Below are 17889 nucleotides of genomic sequence, written 5' to 3'. Positions count from 1 at the left end.
TGAAAGTTTTGGTGATCACCTCCTGAAGTTTGCATCCGAGCCGGACTATATGCGTGCGTCTCAGTGGGCGGAGCACGATGATTATTACACTCAGGTTCAACACACACTTCAGTTTGAATAAAAGTCAGAAATTCACCTGTATTTAAGTTCGTATTTAAGTCCAAGTGGGCGAATAATTATTGAGCAAGTCATGATTTTCTTTTAATTGATTGCTGAGCTGCAGTGCTGCTGAGGCGTTTCTCACTGTTGATTGTGCTGATGCTCTATTACTGGGGAGTTTCTGTTTATTGTATCAATGTTTTATTACTAATGATTTGTTGCTTATACGTACTTGTACGTTTTATTATTGATCTTATAAGATGTAAGGTGACCTTGAGTGCCAATGGCAGGAGCCATTAAATACAATGTAGGCCTATTGTTATTATAATTATTGATATTATCATTATTATTATTATTATGAATCGTCACATCAGTGTCGAATTCGACCTTGTGGTTCAGACTGATCTGTTGTATTCCCTTTTGTGGTGATTTGGGGGATCTGTGAATGCTCAACATGTTACTGAAATACTGCATGAATGCAATGTTGAATGATGTTAAACCATTTTTTTGGCTGATTTGGTGTGCTGAGGTGGTTGCATTCACTCGTTTAGTGCGCACTATTAAATGCTGTTGGTGCGAAAGCACCCCAGAGTGAATGAACTCGTGAAACAGAAGTATCGTCATGTAATCCATGGATTTCAACAATGTATCTGTATTATAAATACCAACTATTTAAATTGTAACTGTAACGGAATACAGTTAGTAGGCAGTAATACTGCTAGAAACTGCTAAAACTGCTAGTAACTACACAATGCAATTCCCAATGTTAAGAACTAGACCAGCTGAACCAGTACTATAAACTGTTAAACCTTTACTAAGATCAGTCATGGTAAAACCCACAAATACACACGCATATTTAGTATTTTCGTAATAATATTTCTTTTGCTTTCTGTTTCTGTAACATATTTAGAAAAATAGGTCAATGTATAAAACCACGTGTTTGTGTGTATATGTGTGTGGATTAAGTAACAGTGAAGGCTTGTGCTTTTGTGTTCCTTAAATAATGAGAGCTTTGTGAGAGTTGGAGGTGGCCACAGCAGAGAGGAAGGCTGAGTGAGCACGCCAGAGGCAATGGAAGGGTGAGAGTAAGTAATGCAAACTAGGCCTAATACATGTGTATCTGTCTGTCCTGTGTCGATTGTAGGCCTACTTTGTTTTCCAAAATCGCTCCCTTAACGTCTTGGCTCAATGAAATCAAATGTTACAATATGGTATTTCTACTATTTCCTGGTACTTCATCAACTATAAACATTGTGTCATTACTGTAAATAATCATTTTGTGTCATTTATCTACCCTATAGAAACACAGGCTGAATAAGATGACACATATTCATTCATCAACCTATTCCACCGCCTCGATGCTCTATGCTCGTCATCTAGTTTCATGCCAAGCATTGTTGTTATTGTTCATCGCTCAAGCTCGAAACAGCAGACTCGTTCATAAGCGACCTGATTCAGGGACGGAACAGATCCACCAGGTGTAGTGCTTGTAAATAGTGCTGTTGCGGTGCCAACTCCATTCAGGGAGTCCTTGTTCACCTCTCAATGTGTGGCATCCCCTCTCATCCTCCTCACTTTACTCCTTAGATGGCTCCATTATGTTAACTTGTTTGGTCAGGGTGAGCATGCAACCCAGCACTTTGTTCCAAATGCAGACAATCACACTGGACTCAAAAGAAGGCATGCTGTGATGCTGTACCCTTGCCCCTGTGTGCTAGAGGAACAATAGGCCAAACTCTGCTTCCATGCTCTGTATACTATGCCTATTGGCCTATGGAAAGCACCGGTTTCCCACCATCAGAAAACAGGACAACCTGAAGGATGAGAATGGACTTTTCAGTGAGGACCGTGTTGAATGAATCACATTTCTCAGTACTTGTTTTAACATTCCATTACAGTGTCATAACAACACAAGGCACTATATGAGGGTGGTGAACTTCTGCCTCACTCCTGCTGTGAGTGGAGTATCCGGTAATTCCAGTGTGGGGCAACGAGAAATCAATTCAGACATGAAATGCATTGGCACGGAAGATTGAATACTATCTCATACACTTGCAGAAGTAGGGAGAACACCTCTACGGGGTTCCACGTGTGAGCTAGCTGACCGATGCAACCCTTGGCCTGGATAAAGCAGTGGCACCATGTTCTGAGAACCACAAACCTAAAGGTCCATTCAAACCCAGACCATGCAGCGCTTGTCTAAAGTGAGCTCAATATCCATTAGCTCAAAACACACATGCAGGTGGCTACTAATAGTTTGCTGACAAAGCTAGTGACCCATGTACACAGTCCCCTATTCCCAATGCACAGTCTCCAACCGGGGACTTCAGCAGCAGAGATCAAAGCTATAGACATCATGAACACAATTGACGCATTGTGGTGTGTCTACAACGTATTTTCTCTACAGCACATTCACACGTGTGATATGGGGGTGGTATTGTATGCAAAACCTGATACCATGAACCTAAAGTCCTGAAGCACTAGAGATATTGTATGTACTAGCAGCTAGTCTGTTAATGCTGGAGCTAAACATATGCGTGAAAGAGCTGCCAAGAAGGGGAGTAAGGGTAAAGCTTGAGGGTCAACGCCCTGGGCTGACACTTGGTACTACCACGTGAGCCACCGGTAGAGCCATAGGCAGGGCTAAAAGTAAAACTACTGATTCAGGAAAAATGTGAGTGAGGGAAAAAAAGAAAGTCCAGGGGTTGAAACAGAGATCAGGAATGGAGGGGGTCGAGATTTGATGGGCCCGCTTTATAAGTGATAAGCAAAAAGAGGGGACTAAGAAAGTGCCTGTTTAGTATGATATAATTCCTTATATCATCAATGTCCCCTATGCTGTTACACTTTATGCCAATATGTAACAAAGTTTTTCATTTTTATACTATGACATTGTACTTACTCTTTGTATGAATATCTAATCGATTTTCCAAAACTTTGAGCACCTCGTAGCACGTGGGGTTGAAGTAAAGTAGCAACTTATTACCAAACCCCTTGCAGAGTGTTGTATAAATTCGACAATAAAACTGAAAACTCCCCTATAAAGTACAGTGGTGGGATGAATAATGTACAGAGGTGAAATGTAGGGGGGATTATCAAGGAAGATCAAGAACATGGACGAAGAACAAAGGACCAGAGTTGACAGCTCCCTTCAGCAGAAGATGCCCATCTGATTCGTTTTGTTTTAACAAAATAATGTTCATATTTTGTAAGACTCTGAAAACTTCTGCAAGGTCATCTTTTTGATTTGATTGTTGTTAGTTTAATTAGTTGAAATAAATATAGTCTCCAAAGTACTTGGTTTAAAGACATTTCTGGTTTCACCTGTGCTTATCCACCCACTCTAAAGGATGTAACTCAATACTGGATTGTGCAGGAAATAGTAATCCTACAAGAGTCCCAGGGAGATCCCTGACCGTTACAGAAGAATGATACCTAGCACGGTTGAATGAGATCTCTAAATTAGATTTTGGACAGAGCTCGCTTGGGTCTGGTCTCTCACTCGAGAGATTGTTAACCAGTGACAGAGTTTAAGTCCAATCATAGAAAACTCTTGGATCACACAGGATGAATATCAATTACTTACGTGTGTTACCTTTGGATTACTTATTATCTGAACTTTATCAAACATTATTCCATATGCAAACCGCATCCATAATTCTTTGAATCACAGTAATACTCACGTAATAATGTTGACATGAAGGAATATTTGTGTGGACTAAATAGTTATATTTATTGTAATTTATTTTTTATAACAATATCCAGCATCCTCCCTTATTGACCAACAATGACAAGAGTACATCTGAATCTCTTGTGGTGTTAATGTTTCACAAATCCCTGTTTACAGCTCAAACAAAAACACATGGGATACTGTGTAATTCAATTTCTACCATCCAGGGAAATGTTTTGATGACTGGGCATTTATGATTTATGATTTATAATAGAAGATAATTGGCTAAAATTGATTTGTTTAGTACACAAGGGACTCTGGTGGAACACAAAGGTAATCACAGTTATTCTTCTGTGAAAATTCCACTTAATCTAAAAATAATTCCACACATGCTGGCTGCCTGGCTCATTAAAAAACAAAATACAAAATAAGTTAGTCATGACACTTCATTAATGCTCAACCTGCCTCAGTTTTAAACCAATCTTGAAACTACTATCCATAGAAAAACATACACATACAACCAATCAAATCATTACAAATTTGGTTAGAAAAAAAAAAAGTATAGGTAACTGTTGTTTGACTGGCACACTTGCACAGGCAGGTTCCTGCCTCAGACCCATTTGCCTTTTACACAGCTCTTCATAAGGAATGTCCTTGACCCAGGCCCAATGCAAAATTGGAAAATGTACACAACATGTGTAGTGCTCACACAGGACCAGACAGGACAGGACAGGACCGGGCAGGAGTTTGGGTTGTGGCATTTATGTACCAAGTTTTTTTTTTTTTTCAAAAATGTCCAGTTACAGAAAAATTGTATGACATGAAGGTTGTTAATGTCAAATAAGCCTGTCTATGCACCAAAAGGAATCTAGCAACTCGTCTGGTGACTAGTTGCTGTGGACTAGAGTGACGAAGAGGAAGAGTGAGCAGAGGGAGACCACCCCGGTCAAAAGGGCCTTCACCAGCAGTGCCGTCCAGCTGCCCAGCAGGAACATGTGGACGAACAACCTGGAAAGAGAGCAAAGTGGGGGTCAGCAACTCTAAAAAGAGTCACGCAGCATTCATGTTGATCTTGTTTAAATGTAGCAGAGAGTCGGGACCTGTTCCAGAAAGCTTGAAATTCAAATATTGACAGGATTCCAACTCGTTACATTTGATCATTTCCCAAAAATGTGATATAAGATGAGGAAAATTGGGAATGGGTCAAATTATTTTCCATTGGACCCATTACCAACAACAGGAGTGGGGTCTGAAATGGGACCTTAGCTTTCGCTGTGGCAACACAAATTTATGTCCTTTGATGCCCTTTAATTGCTGCATCTTCTTCATGATGTTAAAGTTGGATTTTCCATTCCAGGCTCTTTTGATGAAAAAAGTATGCAAAGAGCTCAAATATGAAGGATTATAGTTAGTTTAGTTTTTCATTCATTATCCTATTCAAAACCAAATTTATTTTAATTTGGGTTACAATTGACTTAAATAAGCCATTTTCTTTTTAAACATATGCCAATTCCACTCTCATGCACCAAGTTATGAAGCAGGCAGCAGGACTCCATTGGACAATCCTGGGCAACAATCCCTTTCTCCTCCATGTCGCGGTTCCCAATTCCTTCTCAACCATGGCCGAGATAACCCCCACTACGAAATACCAGAGACCTCAGAGAACCCGAAACAGTCTAGTCTTTTCACCAAATGGGTGCTTTATGCAAGCTTGCGTTATTGTGTTGCGTGTTATGCGCCATAACATCAACAGCAGAACGGTTATCCAAATAACACTTGCATTACACACACCCCCCCCCCCCCCCCTCATTGTCAGGCCAAATTCTCTGGGTGGGCCAAGCAGAGAAAGGGGAGGTAACCTGGCCCCATATGACGACATATGGGGCCAGATCCCAAATAGGAGCGTTTGAGCCTTCATTTTTTTCAAAAGGTGGAGCAAGATACCTACTGCTCATTTTACACCTAACGCAATTTTTAGCTACTGGGGGACCATAGGCAGGCTAGGGGAACTCATATTAATGTTAGAAAAAAGTGAAAATTTCATGCCATGGGACATTTAAGGCCGATTAGCAAACGCTATCGGTTGAAATTAGAATGAACTTTGCTACTATCGGCAAAATAAAGATTACGATAAAAGCTTACAAACATGTGTTCAGTAATGTTAAGAAGTTTTTCATTCAGTGACAAATATTTCATTAGCATCTTCACTTACAACTCATGAGTATCATTTACAAACCACACAAACATGAAACATGTTTTGTAGTGTATTTCATTAATACACAGGATCAGATGTTATAATCCCTTGTGCCAAAATCTAAGGAAAACACATATTCAGAAGCCCCTGCCCAAACTAACCTTACAAGCACGCTGGCCACTAAGCTACCAACCAATGGTGAAAAACACAAGACAAATGGCCCATCTAATGGCAGTATGCAGTATGCAGCATGTCATTGGGGTTATCAAGTGGGCACCCTCTTTCACCAATGTTTCGTTAAGTTAGGCCCCCGTCACCTCCTGAGGGCTTAACAATGAAACCAGGGTCCTGGAGTCACCCCCTATGCTCCCACCACATTACCACATTTAATGCATCCAAATACTCTCTTTACTGCATTAGACCTACCCCTAACCCTGCCCAAACAAACACATTAGCACATTAGTCAGCTGGCTTACCCTTATGTTTTCTCCTTACCCACAGCCATTCACTTGCTCCTTCTGCTGCCAAGGACATGTTACTAACCGCCTGCCTCAGACTTCGTCCACAAATGTCCAGTTCAGACAGCAAGCTAGTAGCAGATCTAGCCACAAACCCCTGCACACCGATTTCAATAGGCCTTAGTCGTGTACTCCAGCCTCGCTGTGCTGCCTCTCCAGCCATTTCAGCATATTTTGCTTTCTTAAGCTCATTGGCTTCTTCAACTCTGTCTTCCCAAGGAACTGTAAGTTCAATAAAATGAACAATCTTCTCCAAGTCCGACCACAATAGCATATCCGGTCTTAAGCGCTGGTTACACTTCTACAACTGCGTAATGCACTATCCAACTGCGTAACCACGGAGACCGCTCGAGCCCTCATAGTTCTCGCTTGACGGACACTTATTATTTTATACAAAATATTTCATGGAGAGGCTGGAGAGGCTCTCCGGCGACGTAGAGGGCTCTCCGTAACCGACGTACAGTACTTTATGCAGGAGTAAAAATTAGGCTTTAGTCTAGTGCTAACAATATGTGGAGGTATAGCCATCTGCTGATTAAGATCGGCCTTCATTTCCCAGGCTCCTCTGCTACTTAGCTGCCTGGCTCTGTGCCTGCCTCTAAATGCTCTAGCCTTTTCTCCCCTGACGTACAAAGTTAATTTGCCTACCCTCTTTACTAGCGGCAGATCTGTCTGGGACATGATCAAGGCTGTCTCCATGGCAACTTGCTGTGTTATCGCGATGACATCCTGTGGCTGAGACACCATGGTTGTGACGTCGGGCGAGCGACTCTTCAGGCCTACACACACGAACTCTTACACGGATACAGATACGCAATCACCCCCCTCTACCCCCATCCCACGCCTTCGCCGCTTTTGGCTTCCCCTCCAGTACGACAAGACGGGCCTGTGTCCAGTGCCTAACGGCTGCATATGACTGGGTGGCTGCTTGCCTGTACTGGTTAACACCCCCCCCCCCCCCCCCCCCCTGTTGCAGGTCTTGTGTTCTCATGTTGTGACTATGTGCTTATGTGCTGAGGTGTTTTTTTCCTGTTCCCACACTGTACTCCCCCTAAGAGTATAGCCTGGGGGTTGCCTTTTTTTCTCTCCTCCCTCTCCTCATGTCTTGCTGTACTTTTCTCTTACCCTGTCTTCCGGTCCTGTCTACCCCATGTGTGTTGTGTATATGTGTTGGACTGGTCGATGGCCCATTTTCGTTGTGCATGTACGTGTACAATGACCGGGGTTATTGTTATCAATAAAGGTTTGTTTGATTTGATTTGATTTGATTTGAGATGAATTAACTCTCCGTTTATCATCAACAACCGCTTCCAAACATTTCAATACCTGGTTATGACGCCACGTATACCGCCCCTGAGAGAGACTGAACTTGCATCCTGATAGGATATGGTGGAGGAATCTATGCTGTTTTTCATGACTGGAAAAATCATTTTAAACCCAGGTGTTCTAGGAACCTTATTATAACACAGCAAGTTAGGTCTACCGTACTCGTCATGGTTTGAATAATGGCTCAATGACATATCCCTCTCGGTTCGTTTTTTTCTTTCCCTACATACACTGGACATAATTCCTCCCATAAATCCTCATGAAGAGTATACTCACTCCATTAAGAAGGCCTTGTAGACACAGAGACCCAACAGCACCGTCACGGGCAGCCGGAAGCTTTTGGGAAGGTCGTAGCGTGTAAACATCCATACCACCGATGCCATGGCGATGTAATGGACCTACGGGTAGACATCAAATAGATGAAGAATATTTCAACCATGGTGTCACGCTATTCAACTCAAAAGGAATTTACCCATTCTAATATGTGTTAATAACAGGGATAATGTGTGGATGTTGAAGGAGAAATAGATAAAGAGCAGGGGTAAAGTAGATGCAATACTGATTAAGTAATGGGCGAAGGGGAAAAGAGGCATGCAGAGCCCAACTCACCAAACTGATGTTGGAGTCGAAACTCATCTGGATGTATTTCCAGTCAAACTCTATCCCCCGGGCACCTACCCACAGAGGGAGACACCTAGACAAAGAGGCATAGGAGATCATTTTAAACGCTGTTGTGCCAGGGTGTGTGGTCAATTAGGCCTTGTCCATATGCATATGGGTAGTTCTAAAACAGTATTTCCTCCGTGTTTTGATATCCCATCCCGACACAAAAACTCCCTCCAGGGTGAGGATTTAACAAAACGATGACATTAGGACCTCGGTTTACACATGGCAGTTGATGTTTTGCACACTGAGCATGTGCCGCAATCCTTCAGACATGAGCAACGACTGGTGTGTTTATGTGTGGATGCGTGGCTGGTACAGTTAGTTTTTACTACATGTTTACATGTCAACCTAGCCCTACTTCATAATTTAACCGCCGTGCAAACACGTTTTAATACACCTTGCGTAATAGTTCTCAATCAAGGATTTTGCCATGTGGTTTTGTTGTTCAGCTCAAGAAGCCCATCAATGCACAGTCTACCAATATTCTTTAAGTTATATTGCCACCTACTGGCATGAAATGCTTATGTGAATGCTTGAAAAGGTTTCTGCGTTCTCTTGTGGAAGGATCTATGTTCTATACAGTTGGTGTCGACAGGGATTGTTTTGAAAACTATAATACCCATATTCATGTAGACAAGGCCCGACGTAGTGCCTTTAAAATCATGTTTTCAGACTGGGTAGAGCTCAGGTGAGCAACCCACCATTGAAGACATGGACTTAACTTCCCACGCTAACATTAACTTATCTGTTAAAATCATGTCAAATCCGTGAATGGCTGCGAAAACATGAGTCAGTCGATTTTAACTGTAACTGTATTAACCCTTCATCCAACCAAGCATTCATTCATAACCAAAAGTGGTAGTGAGCCCAAACGAGAGCACAGCATTGCCTCCCTCTGACTTGTGCTCAGTGAAAGATAAAAGGGGTCCAAGTCACAGCAGGAGTGAATGAGGGGGGCTTGACCTACCGGGACATGACGAGTTCAGCCGTTGCCCAACCCATTGCGGCCACCATGATCTTGTACTCTCCTTTGCCGGCATTGCGGGACATCACCAGATGAAGGCCCAGCAGATCTGCCAGGTCAACGGTTGCCTTCATAAACTCCTGGATAACAGATAGATGAAAGTTTTCATTGTTGCCATTTGCTTGAATATAAACCAAGAGGAACCGACACATTGTCCTGTGGAAGCTGCAGTCTGAGTAACTCACCCCTACGAAGTCATACACTCCAGCTCCCCCCTCCCAGGTCGGGAAGAAAGTGGCCAGGAACAGCATCTAAAAAGACAGAAAATACCATTGATGGCATGCTTCTGGGTCTGTATTATTTGAATGATACGATTAACTTTATGAAGGATGAAAAGTTACAATGGCAGGAACTAATCAAACCATATCTTTAATGGTTGCTACTCTCAATTTAAAAAAGAGGAGAGAAGTGGCGAGAGCTTACTTACTTTACATAGCTGGACAAAAAGGTAGGTGGCCCCGGCCTGGACACATCTCCAGAAGGCATTGTATTCTGAACTGTAGACATATATATATATATAAATTTTTTTTTTTTTTTAAGACACACACATACAAAATAATTAACAGTTGACAACTTTGTATTCAAGACCCTTTAATCTTTGCAATTGCACCAGTTGGGTTTCTAACACGTTGTATACCAGGAGCCCCATTCATGACAGAACACTGAGTATTATTATATTTACGTATCACCAAAACACATTATGGGTTACACGACCATCCTATGAAATATTTCGGTATTAATAAAATGTTATGCGTATTAACTTTCCGTCATGATAATCATGATGAAAGAAAGGTTACATTCAATAGCCTAACGTAATCCCATGTATACCGATCATATGGAATTGATGGGGTTTGTTTCAAACCAGTTAACAAACACTTACAGTCCACTGCACTTGTATGTGATGAAGTAGGGGAAATAGGCCAAGGCGAAACAGTTCCCGAAATGAAAGAGAGTCATGGCGTCTGGGGACGTGATTACAGCACCCTGTCAAACACATAACCGTGTAACGTCAGGACACACCAGCGACACAACCACAGCAGGGGACCGTCGTCTTTGTCACGAAAAACATTACACTGTTCATGTTTCTCCTCATTCATTTGGTATTTACAAGGAACGGTGCTTGCCTTAAAGCTGATTTAAGCATGAATTGAGAGGATTAACGTTAGTCTCGTCCAGCAAGTCCTACGAATACTACTATGAATACACACACAATCGTTCACTGACGGTGTCCAAAAGAAACACTGCTTTAATTGTCACATATCTTCGAATGTGTACAATTCACTTTGGATTATCGAATTATACACTTCTTTACAACGACATGTAAAACGCTTTACCTGTGCTCGCCGAATAGACCGGAAACTGATTCCGTTCTACTACGAAATAGTTCCGACAAGGTCGCAGGTCACAGACGTGAACTCGCAGTGCTGCGCAGTCGTTCCGCCTGAGCAGAATGTCTAAAATCCACAACAATCTCGCATAATACCCCAAATAGCGTGATTTCAGTTTTACATTCCAAAAGGAACGTAATGAAACTGAAACGTCGTGGATGTGAACATGAAACTAACACATCACGTGGTGTGTATTACAGATGACAGAGACCATTTGCATTTCTCTTTCATTGTATAAAAAGGTGAGTTGGAAGCGTATTTTTGCTCCTGGTCAACATCGTATTAAATTAACTATGTTTCTGCAAGTACAGTGATAGCAATATTATCAACAATGTGTATTTTATTGGGTGTGATTGGGATCGCTTGAGTGATTATTGTGTGTTTGCGACTAGTAATATACCAGAATGTGTAGAGTAATGTTTGGATTCAAAGCAACTCAGGTTATTGCCAGTAGATGCCGCCCTCATTCAAGTATTAGGCCTTTATTTCAGTATGCCATGTCAATGCGAAGGCGTTAATCTTGGTTAGCGTAGACAATGTGTAGACAATTCTATGGAGTGGAATACAATGATTGCTGTTGTTTCACCACTTCAAACACCTCTGCTATGGCCAATAGAGCAGAGAATATAAAAAATATATATTTTATTCATTATCATAATATTTTAAACATTTATTTATACCATTTTTATTTGGATAAATAAACATATTTAGCAATGTAGCTCGAAATGCTTTTTTATTATTTTTTACAGTGTCAGTAATCCCACTCCGCCTCCCACCATTCACCCCGGCGTCGCACGGTTCACTGGCTGTCGCATCACCGTCGGGGAGGGGCACCGCGCGCTGCCATTGGTCGGCGCGACCGCGAGCTCTACGCTACACCACTGTGGATGGATGCGCGCGTGCAGCACAACCGTGGTCTTTTCCTCGCGAAGCAGAAGAAGTCTGGCGGGTTTCAAGATGGCCTTAAAATGATTCCGGCCAGCTCAACGCAGGACCAAGAACCGTGTGGACGGATGGAAACGAAAGTACACACGTGTGGATATATATCTTGAGGATACAGCCACGAGGGGAGAGGGCAATGTAACCTGGGCTAAACGCAACGGCGGCGGCACCTGACACCTAATGCTCGGGGCTTTCTTGTTTCCTACCGTTTTTAAACCGAGCCCCTCCATGTGGTGACTTTACCCCCTCGCTTCCCTGCATTTTAGTACGCACTTGGAACAAAATGAGCGAGGAAGTGTCAGAGGTCCCTAAGGAGCTCCAGGGTGAGTATATCAATATAACACTGCTAATGCAAACCAGGGTGATAAAAGCATAATAGACTAGCGGTGTGACTAAAAATAGCTGACTAGACAGTTTTGTTGTCTCCGCAGCCTACATTCATTCACAATACAATCTTCAAAGCCACCTTGAGTCACAGTGACGTTAAATAAACACAATGGAAAGCTTCAAAGCGCTTTGGTCATTCTATTGTTGGTAGAGATGGTGATGGTTGTGGCATGCGTGTCATGTTAGAAGTTGTCAATAGACTGATGTAAATAAGTTTAACAGTTGCGATGGGTCACACCGTTGACCTCGCTCAAACTAAGGTTGACCCCTCCCATCTTCGAATGCCATCTATACGTGTGGCCTTTACAGTTGGCATGCTTTCTTTGTCGAATAAGGCAATAGCATTCCTATAGTGTGTTTGCCCTTGTACACAGAGTTAAGAGTTTCTGAAACAAGGTATTTAACTTTTATTTGTCTCTGTGTGTGGCAGAGTACCTCAGCTTGTGACACCATGGTGCAATATTGGACAAGCACAGGGCTGTCTGTCTTGGTCTCTCTGTCTGTCTGAGTCTGTCATTATTTGTCTTAAACCTGAGTGTCATTAACGTTTCCTTAGCTTTTAAGATATATTAAATGTATCATAGGCTCATATAAGGCACCGATTCTATTTTAGCTGTGCCATTTAGTCTCAGGTTAGCGTTGTGATCAGTCAATCAAGTCTTTCACTAATAATCCTATCCATCTATTATGAAACTCCCTTACTGACTGAAGGACTCACTCAATTACACTCTTCTCACCAACTCACCAGTCACCTGCTGCATCGGCCCTATTATGCAACTTCAACTTGTACCGTGGCTTCTTGCCCAAATCTTCATAGTAAGTCAGATCTGGATTATTCCAGATAGTATGGGAATTTGAAGGGCTAGAAGAAGCCTTTCAATGAATCCACCCTCCGTAGGTCAGTCAAATGGAGGTGTGCTGCTTGGTGATTGTCCTTGTGTCAACCTGCTGGTTCAGAAGCAAAGGTGTTCATCATGAAAGTGCTACGGTCTAAGGTCAGACTTCTCTCTGTAATCAGGGCTGTCTCTCTCTGCAGTGATATTTCCTGTTGAGGGTTCCCTCCTTGTATTGTGTTGTTGGAAGACGAACAGTGAGTTTCCTCTATGTGGCCTAGGTGTTTGGGTCCAAGAAATCCCTGTCTTATTTTTTGCACATGACACAAGAGCACATGTGTTTTGGAAGAAGACCACCTATACGTGTGTCATTGTCCTTTTAATGAGCACAGCAGCAGTGGAGAGTTTGGAAATCCCCTGCTTTCTGGGAGAAGTTAGGTCAGACTCGGCATGTTGTTTTTCTCTAAACCAAATTCCCACTCCCGCATTTCATCATCAACTTTCCAAAATCCAATTCTGTGCCCTAAATTATATTTATATATATATATGACTGGTAATCATAATCAATGAATAATACAAATAACGGGCGATGTCTGCACCTCACAGGGTGTTTGGCTGGCTGTGCATGAAGCCAGTCATTGTCTGACGCACAAGCATGTCGGTGATTCAGCATCAGCAGATAGTGTCGCCCCAGGTTGAAACCCGGTTTCCCCCGGTTGAAACCAACCTGTCACTCATACCTGTATCGCTCAGAAGAGCTACTCCAATTAGAGCAATTCAAATTCGCTTTAGTTGTATTATTATAATGCATTACGTTTTATTACACAATGTTTAAAAGGCAAACATTTAGCATTTTGATGTAAGCTTATTGTTCTACGGTAGAGCAGCAAAAAAAACAAATTCTCCCAAATGTAGTTAGCGCAAAGAGCTGAAAGTAGTAGAACAACTACACCCGGTATTTGATTTCTTCCATTTAAGGAAAATGGTAAGGGGTCAATATAACTAATCCCTATCCATGAGGCAAACTTAATTGTAAGACTTTATCAGAACGTCTAACTGCGGAAATGTTGTCCCTTCCAAACACTTTCTCGACACATGCAACAGGAGGTCATGTATACACTGAAAACCACACAGACCCAAAATGTGTATCATCAACCTGGTTCAGACAGGGACTGGAGGTCCTGTGTCTTGTATAATTTATATAGAGGGAGGGGATCGCATTGTGATGGCAACATGTGAATTCCTCTCCATGCCTCTGTTATGACTCAGACAGCATGTGGAGGCTAGGAAGCAGAACTCAGAGTCATGCTGTGTCGGGGCACACAAGTCTGAGACACTGTTTTGTGTTTCTGATTTCACAAGGAGAAACTCTGTGGAAGGTTTTGGATGCAAGAACAATATGGGCAATTTTGGCATCCATTCCTTCCTGTGTGTGTGTGTGTGTGTGTGTGTGTGTGTGTGTGTGTGTGTGTGTGTGTGTGTGTGTGTGTGTGTGTGTGTGTGTGTGTGTGTGTGTGTGTGTGTGTGTGTGTGTGTGTGACAGAGCGCAAGAAGCCATACTGAGAGTCAGACACACAGTGTTGATTAGACTGAGCTAGGGTACTTTGCAGCCCAACCAAAAAGACCAACTATGATCCGTAAAGATCAGAAGGAATCATCAGCTAGTCATCCTAGACAAGGCAGGTTTCTGATGGTGTAGACTACTGAAATAGATAGGCATCTCGTCTTTGCCATCTACCCACCTCTCAATTTTCTGTTGATCTTAATTTTGTACCAACCTGCTAGGCCATAGAGCTGACCCTCTGTGCAGAAACAGCCACTAAACCATGCATTAACCTCCAGCAACTCCCAGCAATGTGAAGAACCGATTGGCATTCTACTCCCTCCTAAACTCCTTATCTTTTGGATTAACCGGCAAAGACCCATCACTTCTGGTGATAGACCTATTCTTTGTCACTCTCTCTTCCTTATCAAGATCTCCACTCCCTCCACTAATCATGTATTGTATTGTAATGTCATTGAAAGTAATGTAGGAGTGGTTTTTGAAAAAAGCATCAATCTGTGATAAAACCGACTTGGATATTCTTAGAAAAGGGTTATAAGAAAAACAGCATTTCTATAACGGCAATGATCTCTCTTTCGGTTTTCTCGTTAAATTAATTAGGCACAACATTTTGTACAACGCAGAACACCATGTCCCTCTAACAATTACATCATAGAGAAAAAAACATTTGCCAAATGTCCCGTGATGCATTATTTTTTATTGGGTTAATGAGACACAGAATGGAATTCGAAGAACAAAAACAACATTTTGAGAATCAAACATTCACTTCCAATCGCTTTTTTGAAAATCTCAATTATAAACATTCATGTGAGCAGATCCCACAGCAGAGAACACTTAAACAGCTTAAAAACCAACCTGCAATCTACTCCAAATCAGGGAACTGTCCAGTGAGACTAGTGATGCTAACTTTTCCGGGCTTGTGAACAGGCCCCTCATGAGCACAGGACCACCCTAGCAGTAGGTTTACATTTAAATTGTCTTTGAGACAATTCATAATATGTTTTCAGTAATGTAAAAATGACAGACTCAGCCAGCCTCTGTGACCAGTTGGTTCTCATAAACCACTAAATGGCAGGTATGTTAACCTTGTGAGACCACCCTGCTCTTGTGAGCTAACATTACATTAGGCTTCTCTCAGCTCATCAGCCTGGCCTCCAGCTAGTTAAGAGCCTCTTCCAAACGAGTCATAATGAAAGAACCAAACAGTGCTATTGGGAGGGAGGTTCAGTATATGACAAAGTAATATCGTGCTCAATATTTAATATTTGCTAAGCAGGGCTGCAGACTGCATTTCTTCTCCTTTTGATTTTTTTTCTTTTTGGACATCTTTTCCTGCTAGGACATCCGTATTTTGGAGGGAATCCTGTGATACACGTTTAAGCATAAACGCAAACATTTTGCAAGAACCTCATGCAAACGTACACACACATACATAGACACACCTACCTACCTATATGCTCACATTAACCACTGTTATTGTGTGTTTGCGTGTGTCTGTCTCACTCACACATAATCAAACATGCATTACATTTATATACACGCATAAACCCCTGTTCCTGTGTGTGTGCGCCTATGCGTGCGTGTGACTGTGGAAGCGGGTGACCTAGTTCTGCTCTCCATGCCGGTTCCCTCTGCTAGCCGTCGGGGCTTCTCCTGGGTGTGAACAATCAATCACTCACAGAATACACACACATTTCGGCGTGTATATATATGCATGTGTCCTGGTGACATACGCATATGTTTAGTGTGTGGATGAGTAAGCACATGCAGAAATACAGATGGTGGGGTTTCTATCTGTTAGCATGTAGTAGGCGGTGCGTGTAGTAGGCGGTGCGTGTAGTAGGCGGTGCGTCTGGCACTCTTGTGCAGAGACGTTTTTCAAGAAAGACAATGCAGAGTAAGCTGTGAGCAGCAAGCTGTGAGCAGCAAGGAGAGAAAAAGGAATTATGGGGGGAGGATTAAACCAAAATCCTCCTCTGGTTAAATTGGAATAGATTACATTTTCATCAAACCTACGCCCGTTCTAATCAGAGGATGTGGCAAATTATTAACCCCGTGGGAAACATTCATTCAATCATGAACCCGCAAGGCTTGTATCTGCTTTGCTTAGGAAGGAATTGCTCCACAATTTGCACTTGAACCCTGAGCCCTGAAGTGAGCGTGGCCTTTTGGTTTCAAGGAGCCTTTTTGGTTTCAAGGAGCCTTGAACCTTTTGGTTCAAGGCTCCTTGTGTCAAGGTGTTCATTCAAAGGGATGTGTCTCAGAAAATCAGGACAATGTCCTGGTGATGTAATTTATTTCATTTCACAAATGGATGTTTTTTATTTTTTTCACGACTGTTATAACATGTCACTCACTCTGTTCACCCTTTCACTTACCCTCTGCATTTCTCCCTCCGTCTCCTTCCTCTTCCTCTCTGTAGAGAGTGTGAGGGATGCCATAGGGAGGAAGGTGAAGCTGTCGCTGAGGAGGAGGGTCAAGCTGGAGATCAAAGGAGACAAGACGGAGAACAGAGTTCTGGTAGGTTGACCACTTCCCTACTCCGTGGTTAGCTCTCTTACTGCTTAGTCATTCTGTCTGTCTTCTGTCTGCCTGTCTGTCTTTTGAGTTTGTCAGCCCAGTTTAGCGGGGTGAAGGAATTCAGAATGAAAGCGAATTGCGGTAAATGTTGGGTTTAGTTTAGTTTTGGGATAAGGTCTCAACCTTGACAACATGCAGAATGATTGAACTTGGTGCTAACGTGACACACGCTCATTGAGTTATTTTGGTAGACGGATTGCACACACTCTGTTGAATAGAGATGGGCCTAATGTGTCCTGTTTAGAATCTGCCCATACGTCTACTTGGAAAATGTCTGTATTGTTTCAGAAGGGCCTTAACTGGGACCATTAGTCACAGCTTACACCGCTCACTGTTCCTACAACCTATCTCTATTTGTGTTTGTTTGACCTATGTGTCAAGTCACGCTTATGCCAAGAGAACATTGTTTCAGCTATGAGGTCACGTGTGTGTGTGTGTGTGTGTGTGTGTGTGTGTGTGTGTGTGTGTGTGTGTGTGTGTGTGTGTGTGTGTGTGTGTGTGTGTGTGTGTGTGTGTGTGTGTGTGTGTGAGAGAGAGAGACGCTTGTGGCTGTGTGTTTGTGTATGGGTGCGCCTCAGGCATAGACAGGAAATAGGTGTTCACCATTAACTTTTTAGCCAGGGTGCAGAAACTCCACAGACTTCTGAATTATTAATGGCTGGTGGCCGTCTCGGTCGATAGGAAACACACGTCTGTGT

The 17889-nt window shown here is 42.5% G+C and overlaps 2 protein-coding genes across 2 annotated transcripts in view; one reads left to right on the top strand and one right to left on the bottom strand.

Annotated features, from left to right (window-relative positions):
• Positions 1 to 3823: 3823 nt before the first annotated feature.
• Positions 3824 to 10962, bottom strand: tmem147 (transmembrane protein 147). The gene is made up of 8 exons (XM_084471788.1): positions 10832 to 10962; positions 10378 to 10481; positions 9925 to 9994; positions 9683 to 9748; positions 9441 to 9577; positions 8417 to 8501; positions 8084 to 8205; positions 3824 to 4777 (listed from the first exon to the last, which is right to left on the bottom strand). Exons 2-8 carry the CDS (start codon positions 10452 to 10454, stop codon positions 4657 to 4659), a joined length of 678 nt encoding a protein of 225 aa, XP_084327914.1. The 5' UTR covers positions 10455 to 10481; positions 10832 to 10962; the 3' UTR covers positions 3824 to 4656.
• Positions 10963 to 10998: 36 nt separating this feature from the next.
• The window catches only part of LOC311352154 (F-actin-uncapping protein LRRC16A-like), a 61517-nt gene continuing 54626 nt past the window's right edge, over positions 10999 to 17889 (top strand). The window contains exons 1-3 of the mRNA XM_084472370.1: positions 10999 to 11127; positions 11635 to 12150; positions 17034 to 17131. Of these exons, the coding sequence (XP_084328496.1) occupies positions 12111 to 12150; positions 17034 to 17131 (138 nt within the window). The 5' untranslated portion in view covers positions 10999 to 11127; positions 11635 to 12110. The remainder of the gene's footprint in view (positions 11128 to 11634; positions 12151 to 17033; positions 17132 to 17889) is intronic.

Source organism: Micromesistius poutassou, assembly GCF_964030765.1.
Source record: "Micromesistius poutassou genome assembly, chromosome: 8".
Classification (NCBI taxonomy): domain Eukaryota; kingdom Metazoa; phylum Chordata; class Actinopteri; order Gadiformes; family Gadidae; genus Micromesistius; species Micromesistius poutassou.
This window is presented reverse-complemented; position numbering and strand designations above follow the sequence as displayed.

Bases quoted from the DNA above. Each gene is read 5' to 3' on its own strand.
- tmem147 (XM_084471788.1), bottom strand. From the start codon at position 10,454: ATGACTCTCTTTCATTTCGGGAACTGTTTCGCCTTGGCCTATTTCCCC. The intron at 9,995-10,377 runs GTAAGTGTTTGT...ATATGTCTACAG, and splicing joins ACATACAAGTGCAGTGGACT to TTCAGAATACAATGCCTTCT. The intron at 9,749-9,924 runs GTAAGTAAGCTC...CTGTCTTTTTAG, and splicing joins TTTTTGTCCAGCTATGTAAA to ATGCTGTTCCTGGCCACTTT.